Below are 18,789 nucleotides of genomic sequence, written 5' to 3'. Positions count from 1 at the left end.
TCTACCCTTTTTTTTTACACTTCTTCCTCCTCTGCGAGCCGGTTTATCTTGCCCTTCCCATCTCTCTCCTCAGGTTTGGTTATCTTCTAGAAAACAGAAGCAGGGTCATCTGGTGTGCTGACGGAACGCAAGCAATTATAGAGCCATTGTGAGAGTATAATACTGGGGAATAGGTTCATGAAATATCATGTTGCATGCAGCTTACTGAACTGCTGAAATCACATAGTACCGCAGTAATAAGAGAATGTGATTTATAATGTCAATAGATATAATTACCTCCCTGACTGCCGGAATGGGCACATATTTTAGGTGAGGGGGGGGGGAGTGGATCAGTAAATAAATGAATAGCTAAACAGTCCTCTGGTGCCATGTCTCTGCATTGAGGCGGCTCTCTATCCCCCTCCTTGTGATCTGAGCATGTGATGTATTATAGTCGCTGTATTAACCTGTAACATAAAGAGCAGGAAAATACATTTATACTGTGCTTGTGAAGGTGCAGGAGACTCTGTGATTTCTGTATTTATCCTTATAATGACGGCTTCATAACTGAATGAATAGAAATAAATGAGAAACATGTTGTGTCTTTAGTAGACCTATAGTCAGATCCGTGTGATTCATATACAGCTGCCTGCAATAAACTGCATTTCTTTCCAAAATACCCTGATTTTGTTAAAACAACTATTTGGGTAAGTTCACACAGGGTTTTTTGGACTGGAACCTGAGGAGGAGGCCGCCTCAGGTTGTGGTTCAAAATACGGGCTGACAGAAGCTAGACAACTTATTTTAGGATAAAGCCCCACGTTGCGAAAATGGAACGTTTTTTGTCTCCTCCAGAAAAAAATGCTGTGTTTTAGGGGTAATGCACACTGAGTATTTGGGCGCGGATTCTGACGCGGAATCTGCATCAGAATCTGTGTGGTAAGAAAGCCTCCCATTGACTTCCTCTTGCGGAAAAAGGAACCCATTGAAATCAACTATTCTCATGTTATTAACCGAAAAGGACTTTTAGAGGGATCTTTTTCATGTTGGGGCTTTACTCTCTGAACTAGATAAATATCAGATACAGAAAGGCCATGGTCATGTGATATACAGTCTGTGGTCATATGGTGTACAGTCCATGGTCATTATATATATAGTCCGTAGTCATATGGTGTACAGTCCATGGTGATGTGGTGTATAGTCCATGGTCATGCTATACACAGTCTGTAGTCATGTGATGTACAGTCTATGGTCATGTGATATACAGTCCATGGTCATGTGGTGTATAGTCCATGGTCATGTGATATACAGTGCATGGTCATGCGATGGACACACAGGTGCACAGCTTGTTACCAGGCACAGGTCTGATTACTGAACTGTGACTATAACAAGTTGTGCACCTGTGTGTCTACCACATGACCAAGGACTGTAGATCACATGACCATGGACTGTACATCACATGACCATGGACTGTAGATCACATGACCATGGACTGTACATCACATGACCAAGGACTGTACATCACATGACCATGGGCTGTACATCACATGACCATGGACTGTACACCACATGACCATGGACTGTACATCACATGACCATGGACTGTATATCACATGACCATGGACTGTACATCACATGACCATGGACTGTACACCACATGACCATGGACTGTACACCACATGACCACGGACTATATATCACATGACCACGGACTGTATATCACATGACCAAGGACTGTAGATCACATGACCATGGACTGTAAATCACATGACCATGGACTGTACATTACATGACCATGGACTGTAAATCACATGACCATGGACTGTACATCACATGACCATGGACTGTACACCACATGACCATGGACTGTACACCAAATGACCACAGACTGTATATCACATGACCATGGCCTTTCTGTTACTGATATTTATCTAGTTCAGAGACTAAAGCCCCAACATGAAAAAATCGCTCAAAAAGTCCTTTTCAGTTAATTGAAATGAGAATAATTTCATGAAAATGGAGCTGGAATATAGAATAATAAAGGCATCTTTAGAAAGTGTAGAAACAGCCCTACAATGTGCTTTTATTAATCTGATATTGATTCTCCTCCTGACAGACTCCCTTACTTACTTATAATTGGTAAATTAGCATATAATCAAATTATACATATAGTAAGTTCACCTTTAAAGAGGACTTTTCATGTCCTCGGGCACATGCGGCATAATACACCGCTAGAAAGCCTAAAGTGCACTGAATTCAGCGGCTTTCCCGTTCTGTGTCCACGGTGAAGAGCTATTGGCGCCATTACCATAGCTCTTCAGTGTCAAAAGGGCCTTTCTGACAGTCTGTGAGGAGCGCCCCTCCTGACAGTAGAGTGTATTGCACTGTACTGTGAGAGGGGGCGTTCCTTACCGCTCAGCAATGACGCTAATCAGTGAGGAATGCCCCCCCCCCCCAATACTCGTCTATGGGGGAGTACTGTCAGGAGTAGGGGAGACGTTCCTCCCCGCTAGTGCTGTATTACACCGTATGTCCTGGAGGACATGAAAGGTCCTCTTTAACTTTTTACTAAGGACTCCAATTTCTCACAATAAGGGGGAGTTCACATGGTGTAAAGTGGCGCGCAATCTGGCACATATACGCATGTCAGCAGTTTGCGTGCTCAAAAACATCCCATTGATTTCAATGGGAGTTATGATCATATATGGCGCATAATTTTGCGCCCATAATTTTGTGGCGTATACGTGCCAGATTGCGCTCCACGTTACACCGTGTGAACTCCCCCTAAAAGTTAAATGCCCTACCTCAACATGCCAGCAAAACCCTCAGTGGTCTACAGTTCACATCACCACCAGTGGGTGGCCACATATACAATTCCAGCATACACATCTCTCAATAGACTTCTGTGAAACCATGTTTTCCTTTCCAGAGCTGGTTATCTTGCACCTCTCACATACGGATATTTAAAGCCAAGAGGTAAAGTAAAGAAGGACATAATTGTTCACAGTGTTTGTTGTAATCATAATCTTACGAGAACAAGACCCCATAAACTTGCAAGGAGCCCATAAACCCTTGCATTAATAACTGAGCCCTATTGCAATAAAATACTATGGATGCCGCCACTACAGCAGGTGCTATTCTACATGGCCATGATATTTTATTTCCATCCTGGTACAGACAGCCCCATATTTCAGATGCTGTGATCACCCAGGAGATACAAGCTCGTACATGATCGCTTGAAATCTGAGCATCCTTACATGACACAAGATACTATTATGTGTCACACGCTGACATCTCCCAGCACAACACACCAGCAATCATTGTCACCTAATACATGACACTGATCGATATTTGGTAGCCCATAACAATACTTTATACCATTTTATATCATTTTGCAAAAGAAAAAAATAGAATAATTTTGCAAAAATGTATTTTCATACTATAAAGTGTGCAGAAATCCCGCAGGGTTAGATGCCTGTCTACTGTCATGTTGCAGTACCTTGCAGGTCTCAGTTTGACCCCATTCACTATCACTAGATGCAATGATTTAGCATTGGATTAAGACTTTAAAGGGTTTGTCCAAAAACTGGACTAACTACGAAGGAGACGGGTTCAAGTGTAATCTGGATGGAGAGAGCGATGATGTTTGTGAGTGATGTCACCAGTCCCTCTCCAGCTACTGCTGAGGTCACTGAGTGACATCAGAGGTCATGTGAGGACCAGGACTTCTGGGACCAAGGCAAAGCACGCAAAGGAGCAGGCAGTGGGCAATGGAGCACAAAGACGGGTGAGTATGTTTTTTTATACTACACCCAAATTCGGGCCCTTCATAGTTTGCCCAGATGCGGCGCAACACTTTTATCTTACAGTATGTAGCATAAGGACATGTTGTTCAAGTAGTCAAAGCCTAAATCTATGTCTAGACAAATGGTGGATTTTGTTATACTGGTGTGTCTGTGAATTATACCCAAGACCAGTACAGGATCAGTATGCAGTGTAGTTACAGAGAAGATCATGTCTACTGTATATAAGAACTAGAAAATGGAGGTCAAACTTGATCATTCATTGTGAATTGCTTTCATATCGATAGGATGTCCTTAAAGGGGTTGGCCACTTTCAGACCACTGTTGAGACAAATCTTGTTGTTTGTATAATAAAAGGTTATACAATTCCTTAAAGGGATTCTACCACTAAAACACTTTTTTTTTCTAGTTACCACGTCGGAATAGCCTTTAAAAAGGCTATTCATCTCTTACCTGTGGAAGTGCTCTCCGCCGCGCCGTTCGTTCAAAATACCGGTTTGTACCGGTATGCTAATGAGTTCTCTCGCAGCGATGGGGGCGTCCCCATCGCAGGAGCAGCGATGGGGGCGTCCCCATTGCAGCTCGAAAACTCACCGCAGCGCCACCTCTCCGGTCTTCGGTGTCCTCCCCTTGCCTCTTCAGCGTCTGTCGGACGCCTGCGCAGTATGCTCTCTGTTCGGCGAAGATTGCCGAACGTACTGCGCATGCGCGAAAGTTCGGTGCCCGCACTATGGCTGGGATCGCAATTTCGCGCATGCGCAGTACGTTCGGCAATCTTCGTCGAACAGAGCGTACTGCGCAGGCATCCGACAGTACGCTGAAGAAGCAAGGGGAGGACACCGAAGACCAGAGAGGCGGCGCTGCGGTCAGTTTTCGAGCTGTAATGGGGACGCCCCATCGCTGCTCCTGCGATGGGGATGCCCCCATCGCTGCGAGAGAACTCATTAGCATACCGGTACAAACCGGTATTTTGAACGAACGGCGCGGCGGAGAGCACTTCCACAGGTAAGAGACGAATAGCCTTTTTAAAGGCTATTCCGACGTGGTAACTAGAAAAAAAAGTGTTTTAGTGGTAGAATCCCTTTAATATACTTTCTATAATAGTACCTCATGGTTTTCTAGTTCTCTGCAGGCTGTCATTCATTCTGCTTACTTGCATTGGAGAAAAATCAATCTATGGTCATGTGATATAAAGTCCATGGTCATGTGATGCACAGTGCATGGTCATGTGATATACAGTCCATGGCCATGTGATAAACAGTCCATGGTCATGTGATCTGCAGTCCATGGTCATGTGATGCACATTGCGTGGTCATGTGATGTACAGTCCATGGTCATGTGATGAGCACACAAGTGCACAGCTCATTACCAGGAAGATGTCTGATTACTGTGCTGTGACTATAGCGAGCTGTGCACCTGTGTGTTCATCACATGACCATGGACTGTATATCACATGGCCATGGACTGTATATCACATGACCATGGACTGCAGATCACATGACCATGGACTGTTTATCACATGGCCATGGACTGTATATCACATGACCATAGACTGCAGATCACATGACCATGGACTGTACATCACATGACCACTCACTGTGCATCACATGACCATGGACTGTCTATCACATGGCCATGGACTGTCTATCACATGACCATGCACTGTAGATCACATAACTCTGGTCTGATTTTTATCCATTGGCAGCAAGCAGATACAGAAGTATAATGAAAAACTGTACCCTTTTTTATTATATAAATATACCATTTGTCTCTGAATATGTCTACTAAAGCAGACAACTCCTATAAAATAAGAGGATCTCTATGGGTTACTGCAACATGGTCTCATTCACTTGAATATGGCCATCCTGCATTTTCCTGCAGCCAGGTGGCGCTGTGTATGGGAAAACAGTAAAGATACTTAGATCTAGCAGCCTTATGTCTCCTTAGTGCTCAGGAACCTATTCTATGAAACTGGTTTTAAAGAGATATCAGAGGTGCTGCAATGTCTGCTGAGGCGCCTTTGTATGGTGCTAAACCTCCATTAATTCCTTTGGAAATAAGAAGACCCCTACTCTTTTGGATATTTTCAATTCTATAGTCTTATAGTTAGTGGATGGAGGCATTCTACACTGACAAGGGGAATGCGGACCCCCAGCTGTCATTCATACATTTTCAGGAGCAATAACAGAGTAATGACAAGTTTGCAGATTTCTAAGAAATTCTGATTTAGAATTGAGTTTTTTAGGATAGTATTTAATAAAGCCATATCCGAAATCCTATTAAATTCTTCTTGCTACTCCTGTTAGGACATTCAAAGGGAGTGCGTCCAAAGACTCTCTGCCCACATCCCAGACTTCACATCTGCAGACGAGAAGAGGAAACTCTACATCCTCCTGGGAGAAGAGGAGTCCACTGTGGAGATCGCTGCCCAATACGTGTCCACCTGCCACCAAATGAGGGGAAGATGAAACCCCATGGACTGTTATACCCTCTAATCACTCATTCATTTCTGCCGCCTCTAATTACCCCCCACACGTCCCAACCCCCCACCACCGCCATACCAACCATTCCTTCTGGTACCAATAAAGTTCTTCTGACTTGTTTTAATCTGATTGGATGATGAAAAGAGGAAATTCTATATCCTACTGGGAGAAGCGGAGTCCACTGTGGAGATCGCTGCCCAATATGTGTCCACCTGCCACCAACTAAGGGGAAGATGAGACCCTAAATCACCCACCCCACTCCCCCATACCCACCTTTCTCCCCCCAACTTCAACTCTCCCTGCCACTTTACTTACTTTGGCAATGCCAAATATCTATTCGGACATGCCAATAAAGCTTCTTTGATTCTTGATTCTGTCATCCAAACCAAGCATATCAACCCAACATAGACCTGAATCAAACAGTGCCTTCCACTTCTGAATCAAATGCTAAAATATTGTTGTTTTTGTCCATACAATTGAGTTCTTTGGAGCAATGAGAGTGTTAATGGTAATCTCTATGGACAACACCATCACCAGCATTATTCCAAAGAGCAGATTTGCTTATTGACAAAACAAGTGCTATTTCGGCAATGGGCGCAACCATTCACAAGGGGGAAGACTGTTTGATTCAGGTGTCCCTAACCTAGCGATTTGCAGGGCTCGGTTGATATTATGGATTTTGGGGATCGACTCCCTTTAATAAGGTTCTGCCACCTAAACACTAAGGATACTGAGCTTGTGTGATATGCAAAATTTATGATTGCACCAAAATGTTCGTCAACTTTGCAATTTAAGAATTGGGCTGCTCTTCATAAATAAATACAACCACAATATTCTCTGTTTTGACTGCCTTATAAATAAAGAAAAAAATCTTCCGATTTCTTATGAGAAAATTGTCTGTGCAAGTCAGATGCATATCCTTAAGTGCGTTTAGGTAATGAATGATATTTCATGCTAAGACTTTGCAGAATGGTTAGCAGAATTTGACAGGATACAAATGAAACAGTTATTGTTTTTGTCGTCTTCATGTGTCTCTGCTATATTTTTGGGAAGAATTGCATGTCACCCTTTTATTATTTGATAAGAAGGGTTTTTACTCAAAGCATTCCCGGAAACGAATGTGAAGACGAGATTTCATTTCCAGGAATTTCATAAGTAAATCTCCTTCTTATCACTTAAGAATGGGCTGTCTACGCGGGTTCATCACTGCCGCAATTCGACCTTCTGTTTATAGTGAATCCAGGCCGAGACACAGCTGATAAGTCTGCAGATCCTGGCGGTGGAACGGCAGGATAAATGTGTGTAATGTGCAACATTTCACTAATCCAAAAACGGAGACATCTGCAACTTCGCTTTTGTTGCGGAATGAAAAAGCTGCACATTTTCTATTTCTTTCCGCTCTGTAAAATAATTGGGATATTTTGCTGGTGATAGATGTGATGTTTATGCCGCCTTGTTATATGTGCACACACAGCAGTGTGAGACGCCGTGGTGGGCTGCGAATAATGAGGAAAAATAAAGGCATGTAATAAAATTAGTCATGTTGCATATGACATTTTTACATAGCGTATGCACACATAATAATATTCGCAGTTACATGACCAGGAAACGAGTGTCATCCATCAGGTCTTTTCTGAATTGTAGGACATTTAGTGGATATATGATGTGCTTTGCAAACCATGATCAGGGCACAAGAGACGCGTCAGCATTGCTGTATGTCATAATGTTAATATGCTGATCCAGATATAGCTGTCCAAATATGAAGAGTGCGGGACGCATTGGCTTGTCGAGAATTCTGCTTGATCTACACGTTCAGAACCCCAGAACCAGACCATCCACTTAGGCCACTTTCACTAACTTGAATTTGGACAGAGACACATGGTCCTTTTATCGGCCGGATTTACTGACCTGAATGTAGCTTAGCTGAGCTTAAAGGGATTGTGCCATTACCAATATTTGCATGTTCAGCACATCATTTACTCCTATGGGGCTGCCAGGGCTGCAATCTCTGGTAATCCCATAGAAGTGAATGGTATACTGGGCACAAACACCCTGGCAAATCCTTCACCAAGAGGCTACAAGAGGAATTTTGGGCCGCCATTAACCTAATACCTAGGGGTCCCAGCAACTGGTCTCCCAGTGATCTGACACTTATCCGCTATATGAAGCATCTGTAATGGCACAACCCATTCAACTGAGATCAGTTATACTAAGCCAGATTCAGTGTGTTATCTGTTGCGATCTGACACCCAGGCACTGCACTGGTCGGAACCAGGTGTAAGAAGGTGCTAATGGACAGGGAACGCATGGAGTTCAAACTAGGCACTGCAATCTCACAGAACCATTAGTATGTAGTAGATGGGGTGGCTGTATATGTCTACTGTGACATCATCTATTGTTAGTAGTGGATGTAATGATCAATGTTATGTAATATTAATTATTAATGGGTGTGGTGCCCAAGTCTTGGATGGGGTAGAAGAGTTTTTCTAAGCTAAAAATATTGATGACCTATCTGAGGGATAAGTCATCAATATGAGATTTATGGGGTTCCAACACATGGCTGCCTCACCGATCAGCTGTTCTCTGCAGCTGATATCTAGAGAATGAAAAAGGAAGCGGACAGCACTGTTCTCTGTGTAGTGGCTGAACTGAGTCATGCAGCTTAGCTCCCATTCAAGTGATTGGAAGGGGATCTGCAGTACCTGGTCTGGCCACTACATAGAGAACAGTGCTGTCTGCTTCCTGCTCCAGTCTCTGTGTATCACCTATCCTTAAGGTAAGTCCTCATTATTTTTGGCCTAGAAACCTCATAAAGGAAGCACAGGGGTGTAGGGATTAAACATGAGTGTATTTGTAAGAAATGTGGAAGGCTGTATAATGTGACGGATATTAAAGTATTGTTTACAGGCAACATAAAGAGCTTTACTTTACATGACACCATTGTAGGCAGACTGTTAGGGGTTTGGGACTACAGTTTGGTCAGTACTAGGTGATTGGCGGCACTATTCACACACTCCATCGCTGGCTCAATAGTATACGGCTTAGAAGATCCACATCCACAAACTTCCATTGCAAATAATTCCACAGTGAAAGTGAAAAAGACATTCAAACACAGGAAAATTTTTACCATATTTTATTGAATTTCATTTATATTAAATTAAAAATATATTTCTGACAGATTCATTTAACAAAAATGCAGAACAGGTTTCAAATTGTTCAGCCGGGATGGTATGGGTGGCATGACAATAAAAATAAAACAATGCAGGACTACTGTCCGGAGAAAGACTATAGCCGAATGTATGAGAACAGGGCAATGCACGGATGCATCTTGTTCAGAGAGCGAATGTGCTGGCGGCATCTCTGCTCCTTCACAGATGGTTTGAAGTTACAGGGTCACGGGCCGCGCTCTAGACTTTATACATTATGCTACTAAGTAGCTGCAGTTCATCCAGTAATTGTATCCCATTATTTCACACAAATGCATGACCTCACGTCTTAACCTAAACGGCTCCCTTTTCAATTTTGTGTCTGTTGATAGTCTCTAACAACGCACTTGAGGAAATCACAAGGTTAATCTGGTACCAACCCTTGGGAACAACCATTTTGTAAAACTGAAAATTCTCAAATGATAACCGCGTTCCAGCCGTAGATAGATCTAGTAGGGTTGACTTTGTTCTTTAACCCTTTCGAGGCGCTGTATATAGTATCTGTGCACGTGATAAAACCGCATACAGTATAACGGAATAAAACATACCAGATGATAAAGTAGTCAAGTCCCCTGTCCATGACATCCAGTCCCATAGAAGTAGAGTAAGTGGTCATGCACGAGGCTACTGCTCAATTCACAAGGGGGACTTGGAACCACTAGGAAACTAATAGGTGGGGGTCCAAGTGACCAGAGCCCCAGCATTGATACATGTATCACCTACGCACACTATATACACTATAAATACATTTAAGGGAACGCTAACCTAATAGATATATTGCGTTGTACTTTGTGTCTGTGCTCTTTTGGTCAGCAAATCTCAAGTGACCCTGTAACTTGAAACAAATGAATCACTACCAGGACACAGTCAATGACTTGTTACCTTTACCCCTTGCGCCACGGTATATCACGCCAGCAATGCATTGCTCAGTAGTGATCCTAGATCAATATGTAGGCTGACCTTGAAGATCCAGCAAAGACAATGTGATACTGATAAACCAACATTCATTTTTGTTTTGGGTTTTGCCATTAAGTGTCAGATTGTGGGGGGTCTTACTGCTGGAAAACGGGAAGGGGGGGGGGGGAGTCCTCCTGCCCACTCCTTGTGAATAAAGAATCATCACTTGCATTATCGGTGGTCCGTACCCTTCTACGGAGCTTTCCGGGCCTCAGTCTCCAAAATCCTCATAGTATTGAATGTACAAGTGCACTGGTGCTTCATTCACAAGGAGGATGAAGGGGGACTTTAGGGCCCCATTTTCCTGGTCCCATCAGTCATACTCCAAGCAAGCAGACATAGGCGGTAACATTATCCTAAATTTTAGCTTCCTGGACACTTTGGGAGTGAAGGCAAACTTGAAAAATTCAGTTCAGTCTCCAGGCGCCATGTTATGTTGGAGTCCATATTGTATAGTATTACATGACATATATGCTGCAGATATCGAACGTATTCAATCATGTTCTAGGCATACCACAGAAGACAGTTTGGAAAGGAATATCTCTAAGGTTTAGTCTGTTAGGCCTCCAGTTCATATAGTGAAGGATACACCAAATGTTGAGTTTATTGATCGATACGCCCTCTTTCAAATCCATCCTACCAGACTTTAATAAAGGTCATGATGGTTATAGTAAGTATATATTACTTTACTATGAACATGAGGCAGTCAAGTCCTATGCTGTAGATGAATATGTACTGGTAGACATTCAGAAGTAGAATGCCTAGTGGTCATCCTTAGGTACTGCACTCAGCTTGCAATCCAATAAATGGGAAGGGAGTTGCAATAGTTTGGCACTGTAACAAGCCTTCGACTTGTGACTCAGTACACTATTCAGATTTGGCGGCCATAGAAGGTGATTGGTTGAGGAGCTAAGTGTTGGGCTGCCACCAGTCTAAAACTGATAACTTATCCTAAGAATTGGCCATCACTATGAAATCATGGTCATTCCCTTTAAGGGAAAAATCCAATCTCACATATGTTAGAAGATTCCAATGTTGGAGTCTTGAACGAGCACTGGTCTCTATGGAATATCTTGAGATTACATGAGCTCCGTTTGATGAAAAGGGGGCACATCCATCATGTGTGAGCAATGCATTGTGGGCTTAATAGGTAATGAAGCACTTAGGTTAAAGAAGTGAAGCAGAAATCCCCAAGTAATGGTCTTAGTTTACCACCTTATGTAGGGATCTCCTAATATAGACTAGACACCCTCCACAACCAATGAGAATTTTGCGGTAAGGTCTCTAACAGTCATCATTGGTAGGTGAAGGTCAACGGAGGAGATCGGAACGATGTCTTAGTATCGGTGGCTTGTGTATAGTAATTCCCAAGGACCCCCATCACATGTAAATAAAAAAAAGTAGATAATCAGTGCGCAGCCGTCATGGCCGCCTTAAACTGCACTCATACAATACATTAGCAATGGATCAAATCACAACACGTACAACATTAATCAAAACTCCCTCACATAAAACTACAACATAAAGAATAAAAATAGAAGAAATAATACTATATTAAAAAGTTAAACAGAACCTTCATGTCTCTTCAGCTGTCAAGAGGACGCTTTGGGTAAACGCATTGGCCCTTGGCAGGAAAGAGGCTTACGTGCGGGGGCAGGGAACAGTCCTTCATTGTAAAAATACACAAACCAAAGGGGATTTCTGAGCAAAAGAACAGCAGGGTTCACGCATGTGAGGAATAATCAAAGCAAGTGCAGGAATTAAGCAAGCCACGGCAACAGAATCACAAGTAATGTCGTAAAATGATATCAAGTGTGAGCAAAAAAAATAAAATAAAAATGAATATACAGGAATATAACCACCAGCTGTACATAGATATATACAGGTCAACTCAAAAGAGAGCAGCTACGTTCCAAAGGAAGAAGTCTTGTGAATGAAGAAAGTGCCCACCCTTATGTACAAATTCGTCTGGCTGTATCTCTGGCAAGCTATAAAAATACTATTCACATTATCTTAGTAACTTACAATTTTTTGTTTTTTGTTTTTTTTTAAGGTTTAAGGCAGCTGAATATGAGAGCAGAGGATACGTCATAGTCATAGAAAGATTAAACAGTAATAAATGGCTGACGATGGAGTGTATTGCTCCGGTACTGCAACTAAGGTCTATAAAGTGGCAAATTCCATATGATGAAGCCATAAGGGCTCTGCATGGCCTGTATCTTCCCTCTATATGGCACCAAATTCTGTCCTAGAAGCACGCTGTTAGGAATCGAAACTTCTGGACGTGTTCATGTTTTTAGGTTCACACGGGGAAGCTGCATGGAGAAGACTTCTAAAGGTAGGAGAAGAACCAGCGTTGATTGGCCGGCTGTATAGCATTCGGCCAATCAATGCTGGTTTTGCATTGAACTTTTACATTCGAACAGCGAGTGGTACTCGATCGAGTACGAGTATTTTGAATACCGTAGTATTCGATCGAATACCTACTCAATCGCATACTACTCGCTCATCTCTAAATATAGCTTGACAGGCTGCAGTCCACAAGATGACCAATGGGTGGCAGACATATAGAATTGACATCTTGTGATTGCCTACTACAAAATCATATTTTCTTGAAAAGCTGGTGATCTTGTACCACATCTCTAAGGATATGGTGAGCCAAGAGGAAAGGTAAGGAAGGGCTAATCTGTATTGTAATGTAATGTATTGAAGTTTTTTGTTGTTTTCATGCCACACACAAGCTGAACCTACATCTGCCTTAACTTGTATAGGAAATCTGCCCTGATTGGATCTGATACAAGAGAACTATTTACTGTTTTCAGAAGCTCAAGAGGGAGGAAACACCGAATAATAGATAGTTACGCATTGTTTGTACGCTCTAGAAACAATTACAAGAACATTATATAAGGCTGATGCTTTCAGGCAAGTGTCTGGCAGCATCTTACACAGACCAAGCACAGAAAGGCTAAAGCATATAGTGCCTTAAGTAAATGGTAATGGCCATAAAGCCGAGATATTAAAATGATAAATCTTATTAAAGATTGGTCAGAGGAAAAAAAACTTTCAAGTACGGACATGCTTCTGATATTGAATGGCCAGGAAATTGGAACAAGGGAAAATATAAAACAATGAAGCGTTTAAATTAAGATGATTAAAATCCAAAATCTCATTATGCGCCTCTTAAAAGAGCAATCAGAAGAAGAAGTGATGTGTCTGAGTTTATGTATTAATTCCTTACAGAAGGAAGAGTTCTGGCAATGTTGTCTCCAGCAGCTTCCCCTCTGCAATAGATTGGCATTGCCGTTGTATCGGCGCTCGGAAAATCAATTCTTTTCTTAAGGTACCGCTGTATTCACTTAATTTGTGGACTACACAAATATAGTAGGTATGATAATTAATCAGACCTTAGGGAAAAATATACTAAAAACCTCTCGCTCCTCCTACTTATATTTGGCGCAGATTCTGACGCAGAATCTACATCAGAATCCGTGTGGGAAAAAAAGTCTCCCATTGACTTCAATGAGTTCCATTTCCCATTGAAATCAATGGAAGTTTTTTTTTTCCCCATTGATTTCAATGGGTTCCGTGTGGAAAAAAGGAACCCATTGAAGTCAATGGGAGGCTTTATTTCCGCGCGGATGCTGATGCGAATTCCGTGTGAATGCATCGTAAGAATAGTGTTTCAAAAAACAGAACATAGCAGCATATTGCTTTAAGTATTTATTATGCCATATAAAAGGCTCTGATAAAACTTATGGCACCGTAATAAGATAACTGTGAGATAGGTGGGGATCCGTCTGCTAGTACCCCCAGAACAGGTCCTATGACACCTGTTTAACCAGTCGCAAGACTATGACTAGGAGGAGTTGAATGTAGAGGTGGTAGACCGACTTCATTAATAGTCTATGGCACCAACGAAGAAGATAACTGAACATTATACTTGGCTAGGTCAGTCACATATGGAGTGGCAAGGCTCATTCACAACTGTTGCTCCATTTACCCTTCCAGTCTATGGTACCCCCACTCTGGACACCAATGGGAATCCCATGGGACAGACACCCATAGATTTAGCAGTTACTACTGGAATACCCCATTAATGACATGATGACCATTGGTATACAGCACACTATAAATTTCCCCAGTTGTGTATATCGGCAGGTACCTCTGACAAAGTGGTACCCTACTTTAGGAACTTATCCTTTCCCTGGCTAAGATAGTGGCCATGACTAGTACCATCACTTCACTGAGCCATATATTTTATGTCATGGATAAATCCTTTGCTATCATATTTAGCTGCCATACATTAGAGTTGCTCTGTTAAAACCCCACACAGAAGATTTTTCAGTGTTGCATTGCAAAATCTTCTCTTGGTGGTGAGATAAAGTAATCGACCCATTTTACAGCAGAACTACTTAATGCTACATAATGTCATAACACCAAAGTGCAGAAGAGAGGATCTACACGACATAAAAACCTTCTGCGGTTCAGCTTCCGTTCACTGGGTTGCACTTGACTGCCTGTTCATTGATGTTGGATACAGTGTACTCACTTCTAACGTCCATTACAGTCCACACCTTCAGCAAGTTACTTGATGGTCATGATAAAGACAGAAATTTAGTTCCAACTTTCTGACAAACCCTCCGAGCTACTCCCTATATACTCTGGTAGCAGTGAATAAGACTCCTCGTAAATGAGAGTAAGCAGTTGGCAGTGTTAATGAATAATATTTTATCCCAAATATGGCAAAGGTGGAACCATGTTTTGGCACTAGATCGTCGTCTTGTACCTTAGTTTCAGGGTAAAGACACTGATATAGTTCAGATTCTCCTACAGGGTGCTCCAGATAGGATCACATAACTCCATTATAAACTGCGATGTTCATCATACGAGAGCACCCATGCTGTAGAGATAAACTGGCTTTGTTCCTAGCCTAGGAGCCAAATATCAAGTCCATTTTCTGTACGTTTCTTTGTCATAATACAGTGCTTGGGTACCAAAAAAGTCCACAATGTATGAAATCCATATTTCTCTCTACTACGCATCATTGGTATTTCAAGAGGATCTGTCACACGCTACACGCAAGTGTTGTTTTAGTCTGTAATATCTCATCCCGCTTCATCTGCATCATCTGGCAAATTCAATGTAAAGACCCCTCAGATTTGATATTCACATTGATCAGCTTATAGGTTTCTACAATTTCATAGCTTCATCCTTAATACTATGGTGCTTTTAACTATTCCAAGGACATGTGCTCACTACCTGGATCTTCTATTCGGCATAAATTAGAAATAAGGAAGACAAAATACATCGAAAATAATCATATATCACTGTTTTTGAGCTAATATCTTTCCTAAATTAAAAACTACATACAATATATAGTCAGAAAAAAACTTGAAAATATGAATATCCATCATCGTAGCTTTGTTCTTGGTTGCTGGGTTTCTGTAGCTCCTGTAAGGAATGAGATCAACCTGAAAGCAGCACAACACCTAAGATCGCTCTACCAAACATCACTAAACCCAACAAATTAGTTTTTGACGAGAAAACATGGTGTCGAAACAAGATTTGAAGACAAGCACTGACACGTAACATAAACTGCAGATGTTCATCTCCTAAATCTGAAAACTCAAGCTGCAGGAAGACCCTAAAGTGCTTTCATGTCGGAGTATCTTCCATCCATGAACAGGACATAGCATGACATGAGTAGTCCGAACCACCCCCACCCTCCAAATAAAAATCATTAAAATGACTTTAGATACAATAATGGGGTATAATATGTCTATTGAACTCGTGAATCCAGCCTGTCGTTTATGACCCTAACCCATTTATCATTTTCACTAGTATTCTGTCTAACCCGTTACATCATATATTATACTATAGCTTATATTCTTAAGAAGGTCTAGTTACTTTCTTTGTTACAAATAATAAGAATCTGTTTCAACATTTTCAGAGTCTTTTGTGTACATCATTTGATTCTGCTGGTTGCCTCCATATTGCTTCATTCGAAATCCAAAAAAAGTGTAAAAAAAAACAAAAAAACAAAAACATACAAAGTCTTTAAAGGACAAAGAGAACATCTTAAGTGCAAAACTGACTTTCTAGACTAAAGTTTGCGATTCCCTGCTGTATTATATTTCCTTACAGTCCATCTGTTAAGCTTCCCACCGGCTAGGACACCTCAGTCATCACTGTCGACATCTCTGGCTTGTCACGTGGTTGACCAGTCTACTGGACCTCAAGTCCTGAAATAAAACATATGGCTCCGAACACTGGCAACATACGTCACCAGATGGAAAGGTATGGAATTTGCTCCCATGTTCTTCTCGGTAATCCTCAAGAAAGTTTTTGTTGGTGCTGGTTTTTGAGATGAATCATGTTGAGATGTAGATGTTTAAAAAAAAAACTGGAGGGTGCAAAAAAATCGGCTTCATGATATTAAGGTCATTTACCAAGTCATATAAAAAACACTGATTTTATTTCTCTTTAACCAATTGGGTCTCCAAGAATGTCATCAGATGGATTTTTTTTAGACTAACCTTGACCAACCAACAAAGTTATATACAGGGTATTGTCAGAGGACTTAAACTGGCACAACTTTCAACGTCTTGGCACCATCAAATTCAGATGTAATCTTTCCAGTTGACTTCATAACCAACAAAGACCATCAAAGATGTCACCTTGCATGCTACAGAATCAAGCCACAGATGGCAACATGATCACCATTTACACCTTGACTAAAACACTCTGCACTATTACTGTATATTTTTAGCTCAAACCATACCATAACAGATCAATTAGTCTCACATTTTAACAAAAATACAAACTTTTTTTTATAAGCCTAACTTAAAAAACCAAGAAATGCTAGCAAAGTGAACCATGTCTCCTCAGATCAGAAATTTCAATTCTCAATTTTTAGACAGTCCGTGGAGCACTCCGCAGAGGAAGCCATGTTCAAATTGTCTAGTTTTATTTTTTTTATGCAAATGTTTTTGATGCCGATTACCGAAAAATAAATGAATTTTTTAAATTTGGTTCTTCTTGAAATTTTTTTTTGAGCTGATTCGATACTGCAATGTCTGCAAAATGGAGACTGAAAAGATGGGTTGATCAATGGCTACGGCTTCATAGGTTGTCCAATGGTTTCTACCAGTGCCTGGTCATCTGGTGACAAAGTGCCAATAATGAATGAGCTGCCGGTCAGGAACGAACATCATCAAGTGCTCTCTTTAATAAATAATAATAAAAATAACCTAGCGCATTCTTTGACCTTCGGATGGGAGAGATCTGGCATTGAGAGGAAGCACACCTGAGGAGGTAAGGTGGCTTTTAGAGTAGGAGGGCTCAAGGACTCTATGGGATTTGATGGGTTCCTCCCAATATCAATAATACTGAATGTTCTACACAACAGTGTTCCGGTGCCTGTAAGGTGGAGGGGGGAGGACAGTGCCTGGCTTCAGAGTGAACTCGGTAAGGTACTCTGGATTCTCTGCAACTACAGGCCTGATGCGTCCATTTTGCTTATAAAAGTATTTTGTGCTGTACTCATGCAGATAATCTGGGTGTTGAATGGTGCTCCTCGGAGGCAAGCTATGGTTCCAGTACTCTGGGTTGTCAAATGCCTTCTTGGCTTTCTCTGGCACAGTTAGTCCGTTATTTTTCACAAACTCAGCATTTTCCTTAGGCTTGGCATAAGAGTTAAAGTAAAGGTGCTCATTGACATATTCATCCTCAGATTTTGGTTGCCCATTAGGTCCATTGTGGTATTCAGGGTTATCCAGAGCTTGGAGATCACCATTTTTTCTTCTTGAGACAAAAGGATTCTCTTCCACAGGGCTTAAGTAGTCTAAAAAAAAAAGTATTGTATTATTTCAATGGCATGACTGCTAAAGGTTAAGTTTAGTAAAGGTTAATGTTACCCATCATATTAAAAATACAGTCAGATCTGCAGGAATTTGGGCAGATTTATGAAGCCTCAACCCAACAGAAGTGATGTAAAAAAAAAGTTGAAAAAAATTGTAAATGGCGTAAATGGTTGTGCTAACTGCGGAGTCATCAGTCTATCAGATTTATCCTCATTTAGGCCAGGGACCCCATGTAGAGTAAACACCGTGTTTTACAGTCCCTTGCTAAGTGGTTGGATTCTGGCTAATCCCATCCACACATTGCAAAAAATAATCAGCAAATCGCAGCATGTCAGATATATCTACAGAGACGCTGGTGGTTTCTCAATAAGCAAAAAGCACACAGAGGAAAACTCTGCAGACTTTGTGTGAAAAGCACTGCGGGAAAAACTGTGATGCGTTTTCTCCATAGTGCTTTTTGGCTCGCAACATGGGGCCTTAGCCCTACATCCGTTTTTTG

General features: G+C 41.5%; 1 protein-coding gene across 1 annotated transcript in view; it reads right to left on the bottom strand.

The window, feature by feature from the left end:
• Positions 1-9,400: 9,400 nt before the first annotated feature.
• The window catches only part of ERBB4 (erb-b2 receptor tyrosine kinase 4), a 703,330-nt gene continuing 693,941 nt past the window's right edge, over positions 9,401-18,789 (bottom strand). Inside the window, exon 28 of the mRNA XM_075284941.1 lies at positions 9,401-18,271. Coding sequence (XP_075141042.1) covers positions 17,826-18,271 — 446 coding nt within the window. The 3' untranslated portion in view covers positions 9,401-17,825. The remainder of the gene's footprint in view (positions 18,272-18,789) is intronic.

The sequence above is a fragment of the Leptodactylus fuscus genome, chromosome 8 (genome assembly GCF_031893055.1).
Source record: "Leptodactylus fuscus isolate aLepFus1 chromosome 8, aLepFus1.hap2, whole genome shotgun sequence".
NCBI classification, from domain to species: Eukaryota; Metazoa; Chordata; class Amphibia; order Anura; family Leptodactylidae; genus Leptodactylus; species Leptodactylus fuscus.
Note: the sequence above shows the minus strand (reverse complement) of the source record. Positions and strands in the feature narration are given on the sequence as shown.